Source organism: Anomaloglossus baeobatrachus, chromosome 10 (genome assembly GCF_048569485.1).
Source record: "Anomaloglossus baeobatrachus isolate aAnoBae1 chromosome 10, aAnoBae1.hap1, whole genome shotgun sequence".
NCBI classification, from domain to species: Eukaryota; Metazoa; Chordata; class Amphibia; order Anura; family Aromobatidae; genus Anomaloglossus; species Anomaloglossus baeobatrachus.
Window position 1 is genome coordinate 69,395,231 of NC_134362.1, and position 24,549 is coordinate 69,419,779.

At 48.0% G+C, this 24,549-nt stretch overlaps 1 protein-coding gene across 2 annotated transcripts in view; it reads right to left on the reverse strand.

The window, feature by feature from the left end:
• LSP1 (lymphocyte specific protein 1) overlaps positions 1–24,549 on the reverse strand; it is a 109,860-nt gene that overhangs the window by 31,741 nt on the left and 53,570 nt on the right. For both annotated transcript variants that reach the window (XM_075327011.1, XM_075327013.1), the window contains exons 2-4: positions 12,576–12,722; positions 1,973–2,219; positions 1,585–1,682 (exon numbers count right to left, since the gene is read on the reverse strand). In XM_075327011.1, the coding sequence (XP_075183126.1) occupies positions 1,585–1,682; positions 1,973–2,219; positions 12,576–12,722 (492 nt within the window). The remainder of the gene's footprint in view (positions 1–1,584; positions 1,683–1,972; positions 2,220–12,575; positions 12,723–24,549) is intronic.

Here is a 24,549-nt window from a genome sequence, read left to right on the forward strand (position 1 = left end):
TTTTTGTAGGAGTAACAGCACGTCGCAAAATTAAAAGAAAAAGTACTGCAGCAGCCCTGTATTCATCATTTCATCTACCCTGTTGGGAAATTCTTAATTGTCTCTCCAAGGAGGAAAGAGACGAACTCTAGCACCACCTATTGGAAGTAGCAATCCTAAAAGTAAAAGTGATCCTTTAACGAGCCTTTTCATATGGCCGGGGCCACACGGGGATCTACTGTGATTCTCGCATGACACTCAGCTCACGCTGGCAGTACAGCAGAGCCGACCAAGTGTCATGCGAGTGTCACTGTGACTGAGGTCCGATCATGTGTTATGTCACCGCCGGAGTCTGCACCAGCGACTTCTGCTCCGATCGCCAGGCGATGCCGTGTTCCTACCGTGGATGGTGCTGGTGATGGGAGAGGAGTCGATGCCAGCGGTGGGCGCAGGCTCCGATCATCCACTGGGCTGGGTTATCTTGGGATCTGCAGTACCACTGGTTGACTGTGGGTGGCGTGTGTCTTCCAGCTGAAGTTGCCAGCGTTCAGCTACAGCCAATGGGAAGACACCACACCCTTTTTATTCCCCCTCCTGTCACGTGACCACTGCCAGAGATAGTTCTGATTTTCCTGGCTCCTGATCTGCCCTATTCTGTTTGGTGATTCCTGAGTGCTGACTTCTGCGTGTTTTCTGACTACCCTCCTGCCTACTGTTTTTGTACCTCTCTGCCTGATCCGGATTTGACCTCTGCTACGTTTGCTGACTACGTCATTGCCTGCCGATTCTGTCCCTATTCCGCAATTCCTGGTTTGACCCTGTCTGACGACTACTCTCATCCGACTGCAGCCTTCCACAGGTAGTGATCACCTGGGCCCTGTGTAATTCCAAATCCCTGTATAGGGGTTAAAGGGTTTCAGGGTTCTGGGGCTCCTGCTTGGTGAGTGGCTTCCCTCTAGCCTCCCTATTGCAGCCTATCTGAGTCTGTGGATCCAGGCAGGCATTACATTATGCGATCAGACCTCAGCTGCGGGGGGCAAGCTGGCACTGAGGAGGGGTGGGCCGGCACTGAGGAGGGGTGGGCCGGCACTGAGGAGGGGCGGGCCGGCACTGAAGAGGGGCGGGCCGGCACTGAGGAGGGGCGGGCCAGCATTGCAGAGGAGAGGGAGGGATTTATCTCCCTGTCTCCTCTGTAGCCGGCTATTGCCATTCTCGCCCTGCACTTGCGGTACACCGGTGTTCTGCGAGAGCAGTGCGATTTTTCTCTCGCCCTATAGACTTGATTGGGTGCAAGAGAAAGAGACTCGCTTTACAATCGCAGCATGCTGCGACTGTTTACTCGGTCTGATTGGGGCTGAGAAAATAATTGCTCATGGGTGCTGGCACATAGGCTAATATTGGTCCGAGTGGATTGTGAGGTTTTATCGCATTCCACTTGGTCCGATTTTCATGCCTCAAATTTGCAGACATGGTATTTCGGGGTGATTGCCCCTTGTCAGTGCAAAGTATGGGATCTGATCTGGCATTATGAGAAGGTCTACTGTATTTCTATGATTTTCTTCATATGAACTAAATCTATCTAAGAAATTGGGGTAGAATGTGTACCTTGTCTCCCACTGGTTGGTAGTGACGGTCGTTGTCTCGGCTGTATTGGTCTCATGGCTGCTGCCTTCATAGCTGCAGACATCTGCTTCATCATTCACCTATTAGAAATAAAGAAATGAAGTATGTAATACTGCATAGAACTCCTAGTTACCCATATATTATGAATAATATAGGAAAAGTGCTTTAGAGATGTTCACGTGATCCTCAGGGACCATCAGCCAAGAAGGCCACATTCTTCAGCTTAGAATGTGCACATGGATGAGTTTGGGAGAATATCTCGTCATTAGTATTGTACCCTAGCTTACTGGGCTTAATGACAAATATATTTATATATGGAGTTTACCTTCTGTTATTTCTGCTATTCAAGAGATGAATTTAGCAAAAATACCTCAACTGCTTCATAGCGGGAAGTCCCTTCATCTTCTTCCTCTTCTGCTTTTGGCTGTTGACCTCCAGCTTCTTCCTCTGCAGTTCCTACAAATCCACTCTGTTCTTCTTCCACGGGCCTGAACTCCTCTGTTTCTTCTGTGGCCTGGGCTGCTCCTTTCTGTCTCCTCTGCTCCAATTTCTGTGACCAGTCACTGAATCCCTCATCTTCTTCAGTCTCCCAGGTTCCAGCTGGCTTTAGTCCCATCCTAAAAAAAATGAGACGAGACATTGGACACGTTATGTAGATGACTTCTTATACAGGGCAGCACAAACATTGGACCTTCTATATTAGCTGATATTTTGCATGGTTGGGATAGTTGAGGGGCAGAAACAGTAGAGTCTCATCGGTTACAGAAGCACTTCTCTGTGATTAAGTGCTCACTTTATATAACATAGGAATAGAAAATTTCTTATGAGACCACACAATCTCTATTTTCATGCATAACTTGAGTTTTGATAAAATCACAGTTTTATCAGCAGGGAATTATCACTACAGGACTAGTAAATTTGCTGCCATGTAGTTCTCTATATTCATGAGCTCTGTATAACTCTGCGCCCACCACTGATTGGCAACTTTGTGCTTATACACAGTCATGTGAATAAGGGGAGGCTCAGGATTAGAGTTCTCTATTACCATCTGGGACTATGCACATTTAAATGCTGCTTTTTTCCTTTGGGCATTTTAGGGTTAATCACTTCCCTGATTGCTCAGCTGTCTTCAGTTGAGCACTTCCGGGCTGTATTAAATCCCTCTGCTTCTTGAAGCGGTGGCTGGTTATTCAACTCAGTTTGGAGATAGCCCAGGAGGAAAAAGAACATGCTTGTTGCTGTCTGCTGTGGTCGATTGTTGTCTGTTTTTGTTATTATTTCCTTTCTCTTGTTACCCCTACCCTTATACCTTTGTTTGCTCCCTAGTGTAGGTTTTAGGTGTGCTTGAGGTTTTATTTTACCCCGTCTGTTTTCATTTTTGGTGGGGTTTTTGGTATTTCCATCATGGTTTGTCCCCTGGGTGGTGTGGGTAGTGAGGACTTTGTCATCAGGTCCAGGATAGGAGGCAGGGCCAGGTCGGGGGCCCGGACCTCCTTGCCTTTAAGAGTACCTCCGGGTGTGAGGGTGAGCTCAGGGACCCCAGTCTTAAGGCCGCTTTACACGCTACGACATCGCTAGCAATTGCTAGCGATGTTGAGCGTGATAGCACCAGCCCCTGTCGTTGTAACGATATGTGGTGATCGCTGCCGTAGCGAACATTATCGCTATGGCAGCGTCACATGCACATACCTGTGCAGCGACGTCGCTGTGACTGGCGAACCTCCTCCTTTCTAAGGGGGCGGTTCGTTCAGCGTCACAGCGACGTCCCAGCAGCGTCACTGAACCGCCGCCCAATAAAAGCGGAGGGGCGGAGATGAGCGGCTGGAACATGCCGCCCAACTCCTTCCTTCCTCCTTTTCCGGTGAACGCAGGTAAGGAGATGTTTGTCGTTCCAGCGGCGTCACACATAGCGATGTGTGCTGCCGCTGGAGCGACGAACAACATCCTTACTGCAGCAGCAACGATATTTGGGAATGGAATGTCACCGATGACCGATTTTGAATGTTTTTGCGACGATTCAAAATCGATCATAGGTGTCACACGCAACGGCATCGCTAAAGCGGCCGGATGTGCGTCACAAATTCCGTGACCCCAACGAGATTGCTTTAGCGTTCTCGTAGCGTGTAAAGCCACCTTTAGGGTCTGCATAGGGTTTCCTGTGTCCCCTAGTCATCCATTACACACCTGTCCCATTACATACACAGAAAGCTGCCAATCAGAGATGTGGGTGGCGATATGCAGAGCTCAGCAATCTGGGAACTGGTAGCTCTGCACCAAATAAAACAGGGATTTTATCAAAACTTAGCAACCCAATAAATGATACATTGCCCTGCACATGAGGTAAGAGACATGGCTATATCAGGAAAACTATACTACATTTCTAATTGGAGGTATTTGCTAATATTATTATTGTTACACCTACTACATATTCGGATAGGATCTTGGAGATGAGAATACCCCTTTTAATAATTACTCGAAAGGAGAAACATATTAAACAATTTTACTTTTCACATATTTAGCCCATCACACGTCCCTTTTAAATTTAACCAATTTTTATTTTTAGTTATTATTTTTCCTACTCATCAGCTTGGGGTATTAAAATGAAAAAATGAGTAAATAAATAAATTATTTTGATATATGTAACTCTTTGGGAAATAAATAAATTCCACTGATATATTTAACTCTTTGGGTGTCAGACAATCTAAACAAATAAAAATTCAAAACATTGCCATTCTAGCTAAATCCAGACAATATCTAGATTTAGGGATTCTAGTATGGCCTGGTCATGAACTGGTTAATCTAATTTCTAAGCACAGTATTAAAAGTATTTGGGAGTCACAGAGCTCTGCGGCCTTTGTTAATCTATCATGCATTTACTGTACACTTCACTTATATGCTTCAATGATCCACTTAACAAACAAGCCACCGAAACCAATTTATACATTCCTTTGTGGGGTTTTTCATACAAAGATAAGGGTTTTTTTTATAGACATTTTCTTTATTGTTCCTTTTTTCTATTTTAGACACATTTCTACTGAAATAATGAAAACTATAAAATGAATAACAACATGAACATATATAATTACACTGATGTTAAGTCAGAAACATGTGTGATTTATGATGTTCTTCTTGACATTAAAGTTTAATGACTTAAAGATACACTTTGAAGATCATAAGACAAGAGCCCGAGGTCAGATTGTGATATCTTTACATTGGCGCAAAAACACTGCTGTCATGTGAATAAAATCAATTATCTAAAGACATCTACTGAAATATATTGTATACTTATTGACTTGTCATCAAGCTTGATACCTAAGATATACTATATTTATATATATATATATATATAATATATATATATATATATACAGTGCCTACAAGTAGTATTCAACCCCCTGCAGATTTAGCAGGTTTGATAAGATGCAAATAAGTTAGAGCCTGCAAACTTCAAACAAGAGCAGGATTTATTAACAGATGCATAAATCTTACAAACCAACAAGTTATGTTACTCAGTTAAATGTTAATAAATTTTCAACATAAAAGTGTGGGTCAATTATTATTCAACCCCTAGGTTTAATATTTTGTGGAATAACCCTTGTTTGCAATTACAGGTAATAATCGTCTTTTATAAGACCTGATCAGGCCGGCACAGGTCTCTGGAGTTATCTTGGCCCACTCCTCCATGCAGATCTTCTCCAAGTTATCTAGGTTCTTTGGGTGTCTCATGTGGACTTTAATCTTGAGCTCCTTCCACAAGTTTTCAATTGGGTTAAGGTCAGGAGACTGACTAGGCCACTGCAACACCTTGATTTTTTCCCTCTTGAACCAGGCCTTGGTTTTCTTGGCTGTGTGCTTTGGGTCGTTGTCTTGTTGGAAGATGAAATGACGACCCATCTTAAGATCCTTGATGGAGGAGCGGAGGTTCTTGGCCAAAATCTTCAGTTAGGCCGTGCTATCCATCTTCCCATGGATGCGGACCAGATGGCCAGGCCCCTTGGCTGAGAAACAGCCCCACAGCATGATGCTGCCACCACCATGCTTGACTGTAGGGATGGTATTCTTGGGGTCGTATGCAGTGCCATCTAGTCTCCAAACGTCACGTGTGTGGTTGGCACCAAAGATCTCGATCTTGGTCTCATCAGACCAGAGAACCTTGAACCAGTCTGTCTCAGAGTCCTCCAAGTGATCATGAGCAAACTGTAGACGAGCCTTGACATGACGCTTTGAAAGTAAAGGTACCTTACGGGCTCGTCTGGAACGGAGACCATTGCGGTGGAGTACGTTACTTATGGTGTTGGCTGAAACCAATGTCCCCACTGTCATGAGATCTTCCCGGAGCTCCTTCCTTGTTGTCCTTCGGTTAGCCTTGACTCTTCGGACAAGCCTGGCCTCGGCACGGGTGGAAACTTTCAAAGGCTGTCCAGGCCGTGGAAGGCTAACAGTAGTTCCATAAGCCTTCCACTTCCGGATGATGCTCCCAACAGTGGAGACAGGTAGGCTCAACTCCTTGGAAAGGGTTTTGTACCCCTTGCCAGCCTTGTGACCCTCCACGATCTTGTCTCTGATTGCCTTGGAATGCTCCTTTGTCCTTCCCATGTTGACCAAGTATGAGTGCTGTTCACAAGTTTGGGGAGGGTCTTAATTAGTCAGAAAAGGCTGGAAAAAGATATAATTAATCCAAACATGTGAAGCTCATTGTTCTTTGTGCCTGAAATACTTCTTAATACTTTAGGGGAACCAAACAGAATTATTGTGGTTTGAGGGGTTGAATAATAAATGACCCTCTGAATAAACTTTTCACAATTTAAAAAAAAAATAAAAAAAGAAATAACATTCTTTTTTGCTGCAGTGCATTTCACACTTCCAGGCTGATCTACAGTCCAAATGTCACAATGCCAAGTTAATTCCGAATGTGTAAACCTGCTAAATCTGCAGGGGGTTGAATACTACTTGTAGACACTGTATATATATATATATATATATATATATATATATACACACTTCTATCTATATATATCTTTTTATATATAGATATATATACTGTATATCTCAATACAAACAAGATTATGGTTTGATGCCCCGCAGTTTCTTCTCGTACCATCATGATGTTGGTTGTTAAAGGGAATGTGTCATCACATGACTGTTGTTTAAATCAGATTTTTGTGTTAAATGTTAAAAAAACATATTTTTATATCATAATTTATAGCATATATATATATCTATATATATAATTGCCTTATTCTGTCTGTCTGTCTGTCTGTCTGTCTGTCTATCTGTCTGTCTGTCTGTCTGTCATGCTCCGAAATTGTGTCCTTACGGTGACACAAAGCTGATTGGCCGCTGGGCTCGCCATGGCCCCGCCCCCCCACACGGATTGGCCTCTCGCCCCGGCTCTCTGCAGGCCCCGCCCCCCTCACGCAATGCACGCTCGCTCTGGCCCAACTGACACGGAGCTCCGATTCCCAAGTGAGTACACACACACACATCAGATCACACTCACTCTCACACTCACTCTCACACACACCTCACACATCACAACATCCTGGGAGATCGCTTGCTTCTACACCGGCTCCGTCAGGATCCCAGCAGCGCCAGACATAACCTTGCGATGCTGGGATCTTGACGGAGGCCGTGAAAGCTGGTAACCATTATACACATCGGGTAACTAAGGTCCCTTGGTTACCCGATGTGTATCATAGTTACCAGTGTACACCGGCTCACACTCACTCTCACACACACCTCACACACACATCACATCGCATCCACACATCAAGGTCCTGCAGCGGCGGAACATACACACACGCACACACACACATAACAGCACACACACACACATACACACATCAGATCACACTCACCCTCACACACACATCACATCGCATCCACATACTCACAACATCCTGGGATATCGCTTGCTTCTCGGTGGCGATACTGTGCTGTGAGCTTCCAGGACCTGACGGAGGATCACATGGCCAGAAGCATGTGATATCTCCGGATGTTGTGAGTATCAGCGCGTATGTGCGATTTCGTCAGTGTCTGTGTGTGTGAGTGTATGCGATCGGGTGTGTGTGAGTGTATGCGATCGGGTGTGGGTGAGTGTATGCGATCGGGTGTGGGTGAGTGTATGCGATCGGTTGTGTGGGTGAGTGTATGCGATCGGTTGTGTGGGTGAGTGTATGCGATCGGGTGTGTGTGAGTGTCGGCAGAGGAGCACGGCGTGCTGGAGGAGGCTGGGAGCAGAGAGGCTGATCTTGGGGAAGGCTGGGAGGGGGAGGCTGATGCTAGGGGAGACTGGGAGGGGAAGGCTGATGCTGAAGGAGGCTGGGAGGAGAGAGGCTGATCCTGGGGAAGGCTGGGAAGGGGAGGCTGATGCTGAGGGAGGCTGGAAGGAGAGAGGCTGAGGCTGGGAGGAGAGAGGCTGATGCTGGGGAAGGCTGGAAGGAGAGAGGCTGAGGCTGGGAGGAGAGAGGCTGATGCTGGGGAAGGCTGATGCTGAGGGAGGCTGGGAGGGGAAAGCTGATGCTGGGGAAGGCTGGGAGGACGGAGGCTGGGAGGAGAGAGGCTGATCCTGGGGAAGGCTGGGATAGGGAGGCTGATGCTGGGGGAGGCTGGAAGGAGAGAGGGAGATGCTGAGGGAGGCTGGAAGGAGAGAGGCTGATGCTGGGGGAGGCTGATGCTGGGGGAGGCTGGGAAGACGGAGGCTGGGAGGAGAGAGGCTGATCCTGGGGAAGGCTGGGAGAGGGAGGCTGATGATGGAGGAGGCTGGAAGGAGAGAGGCTGATGCTGGGTGAGGCTAGAAGGAGAGAGGCTGATGCTGGGGGAGGCTGATGCTGGGGGAGGCTGGGAGGAGAGAGGCTGATGCTGGGGAAGGCTGGGAAGAGAGAGGCTGATGCTGGGGAAGGCTGGGAGGAGAGAGGCTGATGCTGGGGACAGAGAGGAGAGGCTGATGCTGGGAGGAGAGAGGCTGATGCTGGGATGAGAGAGGCTGATCCTGGGGAAGGCTGGGAGGGGAAGGCTGAGAGAAGAAAGGCTGATGCTGAGGGAGGCTGAGGCTGGGGTAGGCTGGGAGGAGAGAGGCTGATGCTAGGGACAGAAAAGGCTGATGCTGTGAGGAGAGAGGCTGATGCTGGGAGGAGAGAGGCTGATGCTGTGTGCAGAGAGGCTGATGCTGTGTGCAGAGAGGCTGATGCTGTGTGCAGAGAGGCTGATGCTGCGGGCAGAGAGGCTGATGCTGCGGGCAGAGAGGCTGATGCTGGTGCAGCATGGGGAATGGAGCACGATGGGGGGTGCGCAGCATGGGGGATGGAGCACGATGGGGAGTGCGCAGCATGGGGGATGGAGCACGTTTGGGAGTGCGCAGCATGGCGGATGGACCACGTTTGGGAGTACGCAGCATGGAGGATGGAGCACGTTTGGCAGTGCGCAGCATGGCGGATGGACCACGTTTGGGAGTGAGCAGCATGGCGGATGGAGCACGTTTGGGAATGCGCAGCATGGCGGATGGAGCACGTTTGGGAGTGCGCAGCATGGCGGATGGAGCACGTTTGGGAGTGCACAGCATGGCGGATGGACCACGTTTGGGAGTGCGCAGCATAGCGGATGGACCACGTTTGGGAGTGCGCAGCATGGCGGATGGACCACGTTTGGGAGTGCGCAGCATGGCGGATGGACCACGTTTGGGAGTGCGCAGCATGGCGGATGGAGCACGTTTGGGAGTGCGCAGCATGACGGATGGAGCACGTTTGGGAGTGCGCAGCATGGCGGATGGAGCACGTTTGGGAGTGCGCAGCATGCCGGATGGTGCACGATGGGGAGTGCGCAGTATGGCGGATGGAGCACGTTTAGGAGTGCGCAGTATGGCGGATGGAGCACGTTTGGGAGTGCGCAGCATGGCGGATGGAGCACGTTTGGGAGTGTGCAGCATGACGGATGGACCACGTTTGGGAGTGCGCAGCATGGCGGATGGAGCACGTTTGGGAGTGCGCAGCATGGCGGATGGAGCACGTTTGGGAGTGCGCAGCATGGCGGATGGAGCACGTTTGGGAGTGCGCAGCATGGCGGATGGAGCACGTTTGGGAGTGCGCAGCATGGCGGGTGGAGCACATTTGGGAGTGCGCAGCATGGCGGATGGAGCATGATGGGGGGTGCGCAGCATGGCGGATGGAGCACGTTTGGGAGTGCGCAGCATGGCGGATGGAGCACGTTTGGGAGTGTGCAGCATGGCGGATAGAGCACGATGGGGAGTGCGCAGCATGGCGGATGGAGCACGTTTGGGAGTGCGCAGCATGGGGGATGCAGCACGATGGGGAGTGCGCAGTATGGCGGATGGAGCACGTTTGGGAGTGCGCAGCATGGCGGATGGACCACGTTTGGGAGTGCGCAGCATGGCGGATGGAGCACGTTTGGGAATGCGCAGCATAGGAACCACAAACAACGCCCTACACAGACACCCACACACACACACACAACGCTGCACACACACAACACCCAACACACAAACACCGCAGCACACACAAATATACGCACATACCGCACAACACACACATTGCTCAAAACATACCTCCCCCCCAAAACACACCACACACACACAAACCGCACAACACACACACACACACACACAACGCTACAGACACAGCGCTCCACAAACAACGCAACACACGCAACACACATACAACACCGCTCTCACCCCCCGCCACACCCAGAACATGTACAGCGCCGTACACAAACACTTGGTAACTACACACAACAACATCTATATATATATATATATATAACAAAAATCATACATGAACTACACAATACGTAAATTCTAGAATACCCGATGCGTAGAATCGGGCCACCTTCTAGTATATATATATATATATATATATATATATATATATATATATATATATATATATATATATATATATATATATATATATATATATATATATATATATATATATATATATATTATATATATATATATATATATATATAGTCTTGCAGCGCTGGGGTCCTGGGTTCAAATCCCACCAAGGACACCATCTGCAAGGAGTTTGTATGTTCTCCCCGTGTTTGCGTGGGTTTCCTCCGGGTACTCCGGTTTCCTCCCACACTCCAAACACATACAGATAGGGACTCTAGATTGTGAGCCCCAATGGGGACAGTGTTGCCAATGTATGTAAAGCGCTGTGGAATTAATAGCGCTATATAAATGAATAAAATTATTATTATTATTATATATACATACACTGCATATATACTGTATATATAAAAACATACTCATAGGGAACTTAGATTGTGAGCCCCAATGGGGACAGTGTTGCCAATGTATGTAAAGCGCTGTGGAATTAACAGCGCTATATAAATGAATAAATATTATTATTAATATATATATATGTATATATGTGTGTAGAACTACTGCAATTCTCACACTAGCCTCTGGGGGTTTTTTTTAGACTTTATTTTCCTATTGATTCAGGAAATAACACACGCACATTAACATCGATGGTAAGATGTTATCAATTAAAGCATCTAATGAGCATGTACAAAGGAGAATGTGAAGGGAGGGGGAGCTATGACATCACTTAGTGTTTAGGAAACAATACCTGTATTTAGCCACGATGAAAAGACTCTATCGTTTATGTTAAAATATCTAATTGGCAGGGGCATAACTACTATATGTGCAGGGTTTGCAATTCATTGAAGCCTAGGAAGCCCAAAAAGTGCCTTTGACCTATATAAACAGACCAATACTATTGAAGACTTATAATTAAGGGCCTCGTTGGAGCTTTTGCAATGGGTAACATGACCTTCAGGTTACGCTTCTGTTAATGAACGTGTGCGAAGCTCAATGGGAAAGCAGGGTCAGGCAGTGTCAGACTGGCTACCGGAGGAATCTCCAGTAATACCAGGCCTCGCTTCAGTTACCTGCAGTGAACTCCGGAGCTCTCACCTGAGCTCCGGAGTGCAGCCCGGACTGAACGCGGGGTTTGCAGGACTGAACTGCAAGTGCCGACTGATTCCCCAGCGACTGCAGTTCAGTTCATGGCAGCTGCGGACAGGCTGGGCTGCACTCCGAAGCTGTCACCTGAGCTCTGGAGTTCAGCCCAGCCTGTCCACAGCTGTGACATGAACTGAACCGCAATCGCCGTGTAATCAGTCGGCTCTTGCGGTTCAGTCCTGCAAACCCTGAGTTCAGTCCCGGCTGCACTACGGAGCTCGGCTGAGAGCTCCGGAGTTCAACCCAGGTAACCGCAGCCAGGCCTGGTATTACTGGAGGTTTCTGGGGTCAAGTGTGACATTGACTATTGTGATACTGTGGTATCAGCTCTGTATGGAGGTGTTACCGGTCTGTCTAATACTGCCTCTGATGATAAGCAAACTGCTGAAAACTCTCCCTTAAAACACACTAAAAAAGCCCCATTTGCAGAGTGAAAAATTCAAGATTTCAAAATTGTATTTTTGATCATGATATGAAAAAATAATATTGCTAACAATTTGTAAAACGTACATGTAACACAAAACCTGATTTAAACAATAGGTCATTTTCTGATTCATTCATTTTATTTAAAAGGGGTAACAACTTTATTCTAAATAGTTTCTTGGTTATTTGAACATTTTCACTGTGCCAGTGGCGCTTTTTTAAATTCATTCTTACCGCCTTTTGAAAGAGAGTTTTCAGCAGTTTCCTTATCATCAGAGACAGGGTTACAATGACCGGTAACACCTCTATACACAGCTGATATGATACCACAAGATCCACCGATCACAATAGGTGATGTCATAGCGCCCCCTCCCTTCATATTCATTTTTGCATGCGCTCATTCAAATGGGCCTAATTTAGTTTTTCAAACAGGATTCTGAGGATCTTCCTGGGATCATAATTAGGGTTTCTTGATGAACCAGAAAGATTTAATCTGGTCTTTTTTCTAAATGTGGCTGAAAATGTACATTTCAGCTAAAATAGACTATAAAAGAAAACTTACTGCTCATCTGATGGCGTGCAGGCCTCTTCGTTTCCATCCTCTGGAGACTGGCCTTCGCTGCCCAGCTGGTCCTGCTGCTGCCTATCTCTTCGGCGTCGCTCCCTTGCAGCCTCCTCTTCATCTTCCACACTCCACTGAGTGGTCAGTCTGCATCACAAACACAATGGTAAATATTCCAAAAATTACCCAGCGACTTTTAGTAGATTTCAGAGCCAAAATTAATACAATAACTACAGCATATATGTCTCATGGGGAAACTAGTAGGGACGTCTCGTGGTCATACAGTAGATCGCCTATGATTCTCATACTTCATGTAACATCACGTTGACATAGTCCCTCTGCTCTGTCGAAAGGGGGGACATTACTGCCTAAGTCATATTGATTGACAGAAGGCTTAGCTAACGCAGCGGACAGCCGGCTGAAAAGATGAAGTCACTTCAAAATTCATGACAACAATGCATCTTAAAGAAGTTGGGACAGGGTTGACAAAAAGCTGGAAACGTAAAAGGTATCCATCAAAAACAGCTAAAGGGTCCATTTTCAACTAAGTGACATATCATATTTTTCAGATTATAAGACTTATCGGGGGTGCAGGAGCAATGCTGTGGGTGCTGTGCTGGAGATGTGGGCCGCAGGCGCTGTACTGTGTTGTGCTGGGGCCGCGGGTGCTGTTCTGTGCCGGGGTTGCGGGCGCCATCCTGAAAATGTTGGCAGTGCGGACTTCAAATAATGGTGCCCAGAGTCGGCACATGCACAGATGGAGCTCTTGACTCAAGATCTGATTTGCGCACTTGCTGCTTCCAGCCCACAGATCTCCCAAGGAAAATGGTGTCCAGAGGTGGCGCATATGCAGATGAGATCTTGAGCCAAGAGCTCCATTTGCACACGCGCCGACCCTGGGTGCAATTTCTTTGAAGCCCCCACCACAGACAGTTCCTGAAAGTTGTCTGCCTCACTGCACCCACAGCCAGCATCTGGGACACGCCGCACTGCTTGCAGCATCACCCTACTCTACCACTGCCACTGCCTCCTGTGACTCTACACCACTGCTTCCGCCTGCTCGCTCCTGGTAGGACACCATAAGATAAGACACCATAAGACACCATAGGATGGACCCCATTTTTTTTTACCTTTTTTGTCCATTAAATTTGGGGTGCATCTTATAATCCGGCACGCCTTATAAACTGAAAAATACAGTAACTATTTATAAAAAGAGAATGTTAGAGAGGCAGAGTCTCTAAGAAGCAAAGATGATCAGAGGTCACCAATCTGTTAACAACTGCATCTAAAAATTGTGGAATCATTTTTAAAAACTGTTCCTTTAAAATTGCACACACTTTGAATATCCCATAATCTACAGTACATAATATCATCACAAGATTCGGAAATCCATGTGCACAACGGACAAGTCTGACATTCAAAATCAGATGACGGTCTCTCAGGCAGCGCTGGTATAATTAGGTCATGCAGATCAGTGCATGGGCTCAGGAATACTTCCAGAAATCATTATTGAACACGGTTCACAGTGCAATCTAAAAATTACAGGATAAAGTTCTATCATGTAGAGAAGAAGCGTATATCAACACATCAGTGCACAGTTCCTGCATCTCCGATGGTATTAGGGGCACTAGTTCTTTTTTCATGGGTATTTTATATAGCTTGTAAGGTGCTATCAATGCTGATCATTATATAAGTTTTAGAACAACGTTTGCTCCATCCAGTCAATGTCTATTTCAGGGAAGGTCTTGTATAGTTCAGCAAGACGATACTAAACCACATACTGCCTCCATCACAACAGCATGGCTTTCCAGAAGAAACGTTTGGATAATGCATTGTGTCCGCCTGCAGTCCAGACCTCTCTCCAATTAAAAATAATTTAAAAATCTAGCAAAAACCTAAACTGTTGAGCAGTGAGTATCCTACGTCAGGCAAGAATGGGACAACTTTCCACTCCCAAAATTTCAAATATTGGTCTCCTCTCTCCCCAGACATTTACAGACTGTTGTAAAAATTAAAAACGGGGTGCTACACAATGGTAGACATGGCTCTGTCCCAACTATTTTGAGATGTGTTTCTGCCATCAATTTCTAAATGAGTTAATTGTTTTCAAAAGAAAGCTGTCCAATGTTAAAGTTCCTGATCTGTGTTCTATGTTCTGTTGTTAAAAAAAAATGAGATCTCCAAATCATTGCATTCTTGTTTTCTTTATACAGCATCCCAAGTTTTTGGGAATTAGGGTTGAAGCTAAAAATCCCAAATTGGACTTCTCCTTAAATTTTAACCTTTAGATCCCAACTGTAGGTAGGGAATTAAGATTGGCAGCCAGACAGCAGTGACATGAGATGTGTCCACACCCCATCCACTCCCAGGAATTCGTAACTTCTGGCATTGTACACATATGTCTTCACACGCTTCTGCATCCTGCTGACCTGTGACCGTAACATCAGGGGTGGTTTATAATACGCCTCCATACTGATCTCATGGCTCTCATGACATGGGTCTCTAACGGGACCATACCATTCATAGTTCATGTGCTGCGTAGATGTGTCCGAGCTGGGTGTGGGCGATGCAGAAGCTCGTCATTTGGCACTACCATTGATACCACTATATGTTACCTATAGACTTACTTACATACTGTAAAGAGCAATTCCAGGAACAATCTGAGAAATGCTACATCTGTATGATACTACAATCCTCACTCCTTAATTTTATATCTGGCAGATTAACACATTATTGCTTCTGTTTAGGGATTTTTACCAGTAGATCACCTTCCATTTGTCACAAAAAAGTTGTCAAAGTGCTTGTAAAGAATTATTGGTCAAAGACAAACATAGTGATTTATATGGTACATAGGATGGTCCAGTGTGGGATGAATGTAATGTCTGCCCAGGACCACAATCTCAGTATGGCTGTCAGGAACAGACTAGAGACTAGCTGCCCACTAAGCAGGATCCCAAGAACCCCGAAACCCTTTAACCCCTGTACAGGGATCTGGCATTACTACAGGATCCAGGAGATCGCTGCCTATGGAAAGTTGCAATCCCGAGAAGAGTAGTCGTCAGGCAGGGTCAAACCAAGAGGTACAAAAAGGGACAAAATCGGCAGGTAAAAGCGTAGTCAGAAAATATGCTAAGGTCAAAAGAGTGGTCAGAACAGGCAAAGGACAAAACACAGGGATGAATAATACAGAGTACCAGAGACAAGCAGTAATCAGTAATAACTAGAATATATCTGGCAGAGAGCAGCAGACCACTGAAGGTATAAGAAGGGTGTGGAGGAGCCTTGCAATAGACTGGAGCTGGAAGCTGATAATTTCACCTTGAAGGCACACACCACCACAATCAGCCAGTGGAACTGCAAGTCCTAGGGTTACTAAGCTTGGTGGATGGGCGGCGACTGCGCTCCCCAGAGCTACTGGTACTGACTCCACCTCCATTACTGCCACCGCCCACCAGCGCCTGATGGCCGGAGCAGAAATCACACAGACTCTGGTGGAGACGTGACAGTGAGTTGGACAAGGATTGATGGTAGTCAGGCTATACAATCTCAAAGCTGACCATACATTATATGAGGTAGGTGTCGGATGAACATTTGTTCGGCATGCACCTATCTCTACCGACTACCTTATGCACATGTGTATTCGGCTTAGCTGAGTATTCACATGCATTCAACAAAGAAAGAGAAAAACACCTCTGAGACCAGATTATCCCCCCTAAATACAGAAGAATCAAGTGCTGAAATGGTCGGCAGCTACAGACGGTTGTTATCTAATGTTTATGAGTGTCTCAAAAAAAAAGAAAGCCTAAATGGAAGGGTTGGGACAGACCCAGGGCTGGACCAGGACTGAAGTTGTCGCGGGCGGCGGGGCGCTGCGCTCACCACGCTCGGGTCCGGCGCTGCTACTGCTGCTGCTCGGTGGCTCGAGCGGTGGGCCGGATCCGGGGACTCGAGCGGCGCTTCTCGCCTGTGAGTGAAAGAGGTGTTTTGTTGGTGTTTGGGGTGTCGTTTTGTGACGCCACCCACGGTGTGTGGTGAGGTTGGGGCACCACCACTGCTCTGTACGGGGATCCCGGGAGCGGTGACAGGGAGCAGCTGGGATGTTTTCCTCCCCTCCGTGGGTAGGGGGATTGTGGTAGTCCTGGGGCCCGGAGTGATTGTCTGATGGATTGCGGGGCCTGGCCAGGTGCGGGGTCGTGCAGTGCCAGACGTCATGGTGGTACTCAATCAGCCAGTAACGCACACGGAGTCTCTGGTAAAACAAACGGCTGGATGGACGAGTCCCACAGATGGCTGCAACGGTTACTCCCGGTAGGCTGGCGGTAACTGTCTCTCCCTGCACCGGTATTATGTTCTCGGCCCCGATGGCTTCCCACCGGTAACCCGCTCCCCTGCGGTATGTTGGCTGAGGGAGCCCCTTCTTGCCTGCAGGCTCTGGCCCTGGGAGCTCTAGCTCTGGCAGTAGCTTAATCTCCCTTACGGCTTGGATGGTTGCCTTTAGTCGGGTCTTTATTGCTGGGAAACCCCGGAGGTTCCCATCGCTGACGGATTTGACCGGTTTTACGGCGACTCCTAGCCTGGTCGGGGTCCGTAGGCCCTGCCAGATGGTGCTGGCTTCTCTTCGCTCCCCGATCCGGTACCGGTGGACCACCGCCCATCTCCGGTCCTTACGGTTGTGCGTCAATCAGCCTCTCCTGCAGACGGTCACCACCGTCTGCCAACCTTGCTGTTTCTGTGCCCGGCCACGTACCCGGACACGGCCAGTCAGTTCCTCCACTACTGCTTCCCTCACTCTCCTCTACACTCAACTTCAACTGTTCAACTCCTCTCTTTTCCCGCCTCCAGGACTGTGAACTCCTCGGTGGGTGGAGCCAACCGCCTGGCTCCGCCCCACCTGGTGTGGACATCAGCCCCTGGACGAAGGCAACAAGGATTTGTGTCTGACTTAGATGTTCCTAACCGGGGTGTGGGGTGTGTTGTTGCAGTACCTGTGACGTCCTGGCTTGTCCAGGGCGCCACAAAATTAAGCCCTGATACTGGAAAGCACACAGGTCCATGCTGCAGGTGCGATATCTGTGGGGTCAAATCGAAAGTGACGCACTTCCGGCGTCGCTCTCGACATCGTAGTGTGTAGATCATTTTAACTACGATGACCGGGCACAAAAGCGTCGGTATCGTATGATAGGTGTAGTGTCGGTCATTTTCATTATTTTGGCTGCAGCGACGGTACGATGTTGTTCCTTGTTCCTGCAGCAGCACACATCGCTGTGTATGAAATCGCAGGAGCGAGAAACATCTCCTGCCTGCGTCCTGTCTGCAATGCGGAAGGAAGGAGGTGGGCGGGATGTTTACGTCCCGCTCATCTCCGCCCCTCCGCTTCTATTGGCCGCCTGCTGTCTGACGTCGCTGTAACGCCACAAGACCCGCCCCCTTAGGAAGGAGGCAGGTCGCCAGCCAGAGCGACGATGTCGCAGGGCAGGTGTCATGATTGACTCCTGGCTCAGCTGGAGCTGAGCCTTTTTTTTAGTTTCACTTCTGATGCAAGTCACGTTAGGGGTTAATCCTTTCTGCCTCGTTCTGAAGGTCAGGCTGCTTTATTAGGGCACTGTTTCTCTTGGACTTCGCCAGTGATACGTCTGGCTCTGCTGTGTTCTGCTCTTGAGTGACCTGTTGTCTGCTCTGCCCCCTCCTGACCTCCATGTTCACCTGACCTGTTAACCTCCTCTGTTGTCTGTTTCCATCAGTGTCTCTCCCGCTGTCTCCCTGTTCGTTACTTATCTGTTTACCTTTATTCTGTCTTGTCTTCCCACTCCCCCTCGCTTCTAGGCTCTGATTTCCCGGCTACTGACTATTTGCTCCCCTCTAACTATGTTTAGACTTTGCCCTTGTGTACTTACAAGACCTCATGTTGTGACACGGCTTTCTGATGATTCTACTGCCATCTGGTGGGATTGACTAGTATTACCTCTGCTAGGGAATTCCCTGCTCATACGTTTCCTCCACTTTTACGCCCCCTAGTGGTTTACCAGCTAACCTTCTCAGATAGTTTCAGGAATCCTCTCAGTCCCACATTACTGCGCTGTACTGCTATTGTACATCTTAGAGTACAGTGTGACAGCAGGTAAGTGCATGTGAAGCTGCCGTAGTAATAATATTCACTCTGGCAGCTATCATAAGATATCGCAGCTGCGATGGGGGCGGGGACTATCGTGCTCGGCATCGCAGCATTGGCTTGCGATGTCGTAGTGTGCAAAGGGCCCCTAAAAGTACCAATCCTACTGCTATGTAAGGTCAAATAATACCACAACACAATAACCACATAATACCACCAAAGAGCAACACAAGTATCCCACCATAATGATGACATTCTCACTGATGACATTGTCGTTCACCTTGCTTTTTGCATTAGGCCCAGACCGCCATGACCACTTCTTGCATCCATGAAACATCTCTACAGAATGTAACATAGGATCTTAAGAGCTGGAAGTGACCTCTAGGGTCATCGTGTCCAACCCCCTGCTCAATTCAGGATTCACTAAACCATCTAAAGCTATGTGCACACAGTGCGTTTTTCTCGGCGTTTTTGCGCGTTTTTCGGGTGCGTTTTTGGCCTCAAAACTGCATGACTTTGCTTCCCCAGCAAAGTCTATGAGTTTTCATTTTTGCTGTCCCACACATCTGTTTTTTTTCAGCTGCGTTTTTGTGGTGCCACAAAAACGCAGCATGTCAATTATTCCCGCGTTTTTCACTGCGCTTTTCATCCATTGAGTTCAATGGGATGTTGAAAGACGCAATGAGAAACACAAATAGCTGCGTTTTGGTGCGTTTCTAAGACCAAAAACGCAGCTATAAACGCAGGAGGTGGGTAGTAAAGTGACGTGTACAGGAAGAGGATTCCTTCTGTCAGTATATACAGAAGCGTGAATCCTCCCGGTACCGTCACCGCTGCTTCCACCTCCCGTCCTGTGCATGTATGCTGCCGTGCGGCGCCATGTCTGGGCGGGAGGTGGAAGCGGCTGCGAAAACAAAAGTTAACAGTAGAAAAAAAAAAAAGAGTTATACTCACCTGTCTGCAGGGTCCCGGTGCCATGTCCGCTCCCAGATTCTGTCACGGTATCGCCACCCCCCGCTCCGGCAGTGTGCAGTCTCCCCGGGTACGTATGCCTGCAGGATGCAGGACCTGGCGATGGATCACCTGATGCAGTCACCTGACGCATCAGGTGATCGTAAGTATGGCGGTGACGCGGGCGCCCGGCCGGTATCAGCGGATGCGTCAGGAGACTTCATCCCTGATTACCGGCAGCTGCTGCAGCGATCGGACAGGATCAGACTCCCGCCCCATCGCTGCAGGAGCTGCTGGTAATCAGCACATAAGTGAGTATTATTTTTTTTTGCACCGATGCATCAGCTGATTGTATAAACGGCTTTTATACAATCAGCTGATGTGTGATGGGATTCAGGCACTTGATCCTGACACATCATCTGATCGCTTTGCCTTCCAGCAAACCGATCAGATGATATTGGATCCGGATTGGATGGCGCGGGACCCTAACCCAGGATTACTGCGGAGGGGGGTTCTATATTTCAATAAAGATGGAGTCACTAATTGTGTTGTGTTTTATTTCTAATAAAAATATTTTTCTGTGTGTTGTGTTTTTTTTTTATCTTTACTAGAAATTCATGGTGGCCATGTCTAATATTGGCGTGACACCATGAATTTCGGGCTTAGGGCCAGCTGATAATATACAGCTAGCCCTAACTCCATTATTACCTAGCTAGCCACCCGGCATCAGGGCAGCTAGAAGAGTTGGATACAGCGCCAGAAGATGGCGCTTCTATGAAAGCGCCATTTTCTGGGGTGGCTGCGGGACTGCAATTCACAGCGGGGGTGCCCAGAAAGCATGGGCACCCTGCACTGTGGATTCCAATCCCCAGCTGCCTAGTTGTACCCGGCTGGACTCAAAAATTGGGCGAAGCTCACGTCATTTTTTTTTAAAATTATTTCATGAAATAATTTAAAAAAAAGGGCTTCCCTATATTTTTGGTTCCCAGCCGGGTACAAATAGGCAGCTGGGGGTTGGGGGCAGCCCGTACCTGCCTGCTGTACCCGGCTAGCATACAAAAATATGGCGAAGCCCACGTCATTTTTTTTGTTTGGGGGGGGCAAAGAAATCCTGCATACAGTCCTGGAAGGAGGATGCTGAGCCTTGTAGTTCGACAGCTGCTGTCTGCTCTTCTGTATACACTAGTGGAGAATGAAGAACACATTGAAGAAGGAAATGACATCAGACCTTTTTTTTTTTTGTTCACTGATAAAAAACGCATAAGGACGCAGTGAGCAAAAACGCAGTAAAACGCAGCAAAAAAACGCACCAAATCGCGGCAAAACGCGTGCGTTTTTTGCCGCGTTTTTTCGACGCAGGTGCGTTTTTGTGCGTTTTTAGCGGCCAAAAACGCACAAAAACGCAGCGTCAAAAAAACGCAGTGTGTGCACATAGCCTTAGATTGATGTCTCTCCAGCCTCTATTTGAAGACTTACATGCACTGATAAGGGGCAACACTGTATCTGCAAATTGAGATTTTGGTTTGGCTTTTATCCTAAGTCATGTTGCAAGATTCGTTTAAAGGGTCCGTATCGACTTTTAGGATTGCTTTTTCAATAGGTGGCACTTGAGTTCAAGTTGTCTTCTACTCCGAAGATGCAATTTGCATATCTTCATAGCAGTAGTACCGCTCCATGCCTCCTTTTAGTAATAATGTCATCCTTTACCTTGTAGTGGCGGCATCCCTGCACTGCCCTGCCTCTCCCAAGCAGGGACGCTAACTCACTCACCAACGTAGCCGAACTGTGCCCTTCCCTGCACTCCCAAGGCCATTGATGTTCTCCTCTGCTGCCTCCTCCTACCAGGGCCTGTGCACGCTGCAGAGGTTTCCCATGAATTTGCTTATGGCGCGGGCGTGCACCTGCACTGCACTTAAAGGGTCGATGCACCATTTCCAGGAAGTGCCTCTCAACCTATGGCTGAGAGGCACTAGGTATTTAAGGCATCCTCCCACTAGATGAGGTGCCTGCACAACGCCTTTAGTTAGTCAGCCAGTTTACCCATCTGTTAACGACTTGTCAGGTCCCATGCTTCTGTCCCGTTACCTATACCTATATCCGCCTTCCCATACTTGTCTACCCATGTCGTGCCCATCATACCTGTCTCCTCCTGCTGTCCTGTCTGCCCAGCCATCCTGGCTGCACCTGTCAGCACTAGCGAAAGTACCCGCCTGCACCTAAGTCTGTCCATGCATTCCCTCTTCTGGGGGTCAGCTGCCACAGTCTCGGACACTGCCCTGGGAGTGGCACCTGGCGTCTACCCCGGTGCACATTTAGTGAAGCCCCTCTCATGTCAGCCCGGGTCCCCCCTGTGGTCCTGTGGGTCCACTGCTACTTCTGCTGACCCCAACACTGGCGAGTGTTGCATGCCTCTTTTTCGTTTACAGCCCCCTTAAGTAAAAATGTCTAGACTCTTAATAGCAGCCAGACTGGCTTGCAAAGTCTCCTTAAGGAGAATAGTGTTCCCCCGTGGAATTTTAGGGGCATTGCAGCTATAAGTCCCCTTACCTGGCAGCCAGACTGGCTTGCAAAGTCTCCTTAAGGAGAATAGTGTTCCCCCGTGGTCCCCACATAGCTTTCTCATGAGCCAGATCAGACACCCCCATACTTTGCACTGACGAGGGGCAAGCACCCCGAAACACCGTGTCTGCAAATTGGGATTCTGATCTGGCTTATATATCCTGAGTCATATTGCAAAGGATTGTCAAAAATCCACTTGTGACTTTTAGGATCGCTACTTCCAATAGGTGGCGCTGTGCTAGAGTTTGTCTCCTTTACTGGAGAGACAATTTGAATATTTCCCAGAGGGGCATTGCAGCTATAAGTCCCCTTACCTGGCAGCCAGACTGGCTTGCAAAGTCTCCTTAAGGAGAATAGTGTTCCCCCGTGGAATTTTAGGGGCATTGCAGCTATAAGTCCCCTTACCTGGCAGCCAGACTGGCTTGCAAAGTCTCCTTAAGGAGAATAGTGTTCCCCCGTGGTCCCCACATAGCTTTCTCATGAGCCAGATCAGACACCCCCATACTTTGCACTGACGAGGGGCAAGCACCCCGAAACACCGTGTCTGCAAATTGGGATTCTGATCTGGCTTATATATCCTGAGTCATATTGCAAAGGATTGTCAAAAATCCACTTGTGACTTTTAGGATCGCTACTTCCAATAGGTGGCGCTGTGCTAGAGTTTGTCTCCTTTACTGGAGAGACAATTTGAATATTTCCCAGAGGGGCATTGCAGCTATAAGTCCCCTTACCTGGCAGCCAGACTGGCTTGCAAAGTCTCCTTAAGGAGAATAGTGTTCCCCCGTGGAATTTTAGGGGCATTGCAGCTATAAGTCCCCTTACCTGGCAGCCAGACTGGCTTGCAAAGTCTCCTTAAGGAGAATAGTGTTCCCCCGTGGTCCCCACATAGCTTTCTCATGAGCCAGATCAGACACCCCCATACTTTGCACTGACGAGGGGCAAGCACCCCGAAACACCGTGTCTGCAAATTGGGATTCTGATCTGGCTTATATATCCTGAGTCATATTGCAAAGGATTGTCAAAAATCCACTTGTGACTTTTAGGATCGCTACTTCCAATAGGTGGCGCTGTGCTAGAGTTTGTCTCCTTTACTGGAGAGACAATTTGAATATTTCCCAGAGGGGCATTGCAGCTATAAGTCCCCTTACCTGGCAGCCAGACTGGCTTGCAAAGTCTCCTTAAGGAGAATAGTGTTCCCCCGTGGAATTTTAGGGGCATTGCAGCTATAAGTCCCCTTACCTGGCAGCCAGACTGGCTTGCAAAGTCTCCTTAAGGAGAATAGTGTTCCCCCGTGGTCCCCACATAGCTTTCTCATGAGCCAGATCAGACACCCCCATACTTTGCACTGACGAGGGGCAAGCACCCCGAAACACCGTGTCTGCAAATTGGGATTCTGATCTGGCTTATATATCCTGAGTCATATTGCAAAGGATTGTCAAAAATCCACTTGTGACTTTTAGGATCGCTACTTCCAATAGGTGGCGCTGTGCTAGAGTTTGTCTCCTTTACTGGAGAGACAATTTGAATATTTCCCAGAGGGGCATTGCAGCTATAAGTCCCCTTACCTGGCAGCCAGACTGGCTTGCAAAGTCTCCTTAAGGAGAATAGTGTTCCCCCGTGGAATTTTAGGGGCATTGCAGCTATAAGTCCCCTTACCTGGCAGCCAGACTGGCTTGCAAAGTCTCCTTAAGGAGAATAGTGTTCCCCCGTGGTCCCCACATAGCTTTCTCATGAGCCAGATCAGACACCCCCATACTTTGCACTGACGAGGGGCAAGCACCCCGAAACACCGTGTCTGCAAATTGGGATTCTGATCTGGCTTATATATCCTGAGTCATATTGCAAAGGATTGTCAAAAATCCACTTGTGACTTTTAGGATCGCTACTTCCAATAGGTGGCGCTGTGCTAGAGTTTGTCTCCTTTACTGGAGAGACAATTTGAATATTTCCCAGAGGGGCATTGCAGCTATAAGTCCCCTTACCTGGCAGCCAGACTGGCTTGCAAAGTCTCCTTAAGGAGAATAGTGTTCCCCCGTGGAATTTTAGGGGCATTGCAGCTATAAGTCCCCTTACCTGGCAGCCAGACTGGCTTGCAAAGTCTCCTTAAGGAGAATAGTGTTCCCCCGTGGTCCCCACATAGCTTTCTCATGAGCCAGATCAGACACCCCCATACTTTGCACTGACGAGGGGCAAGCACCCCGAAACACCGTGTCTGCAAATTGGGATTCTGATCTGGCTTATATATCCTGAGTCATATTGCAAAGGATTGTCAAAAATCCACTTGTGACTTTTAGGATCGCTACTTCCAATAGGTGGCGCTGTGCTAGAGTTTGTCTCCTTTACTGGAGAGACAAT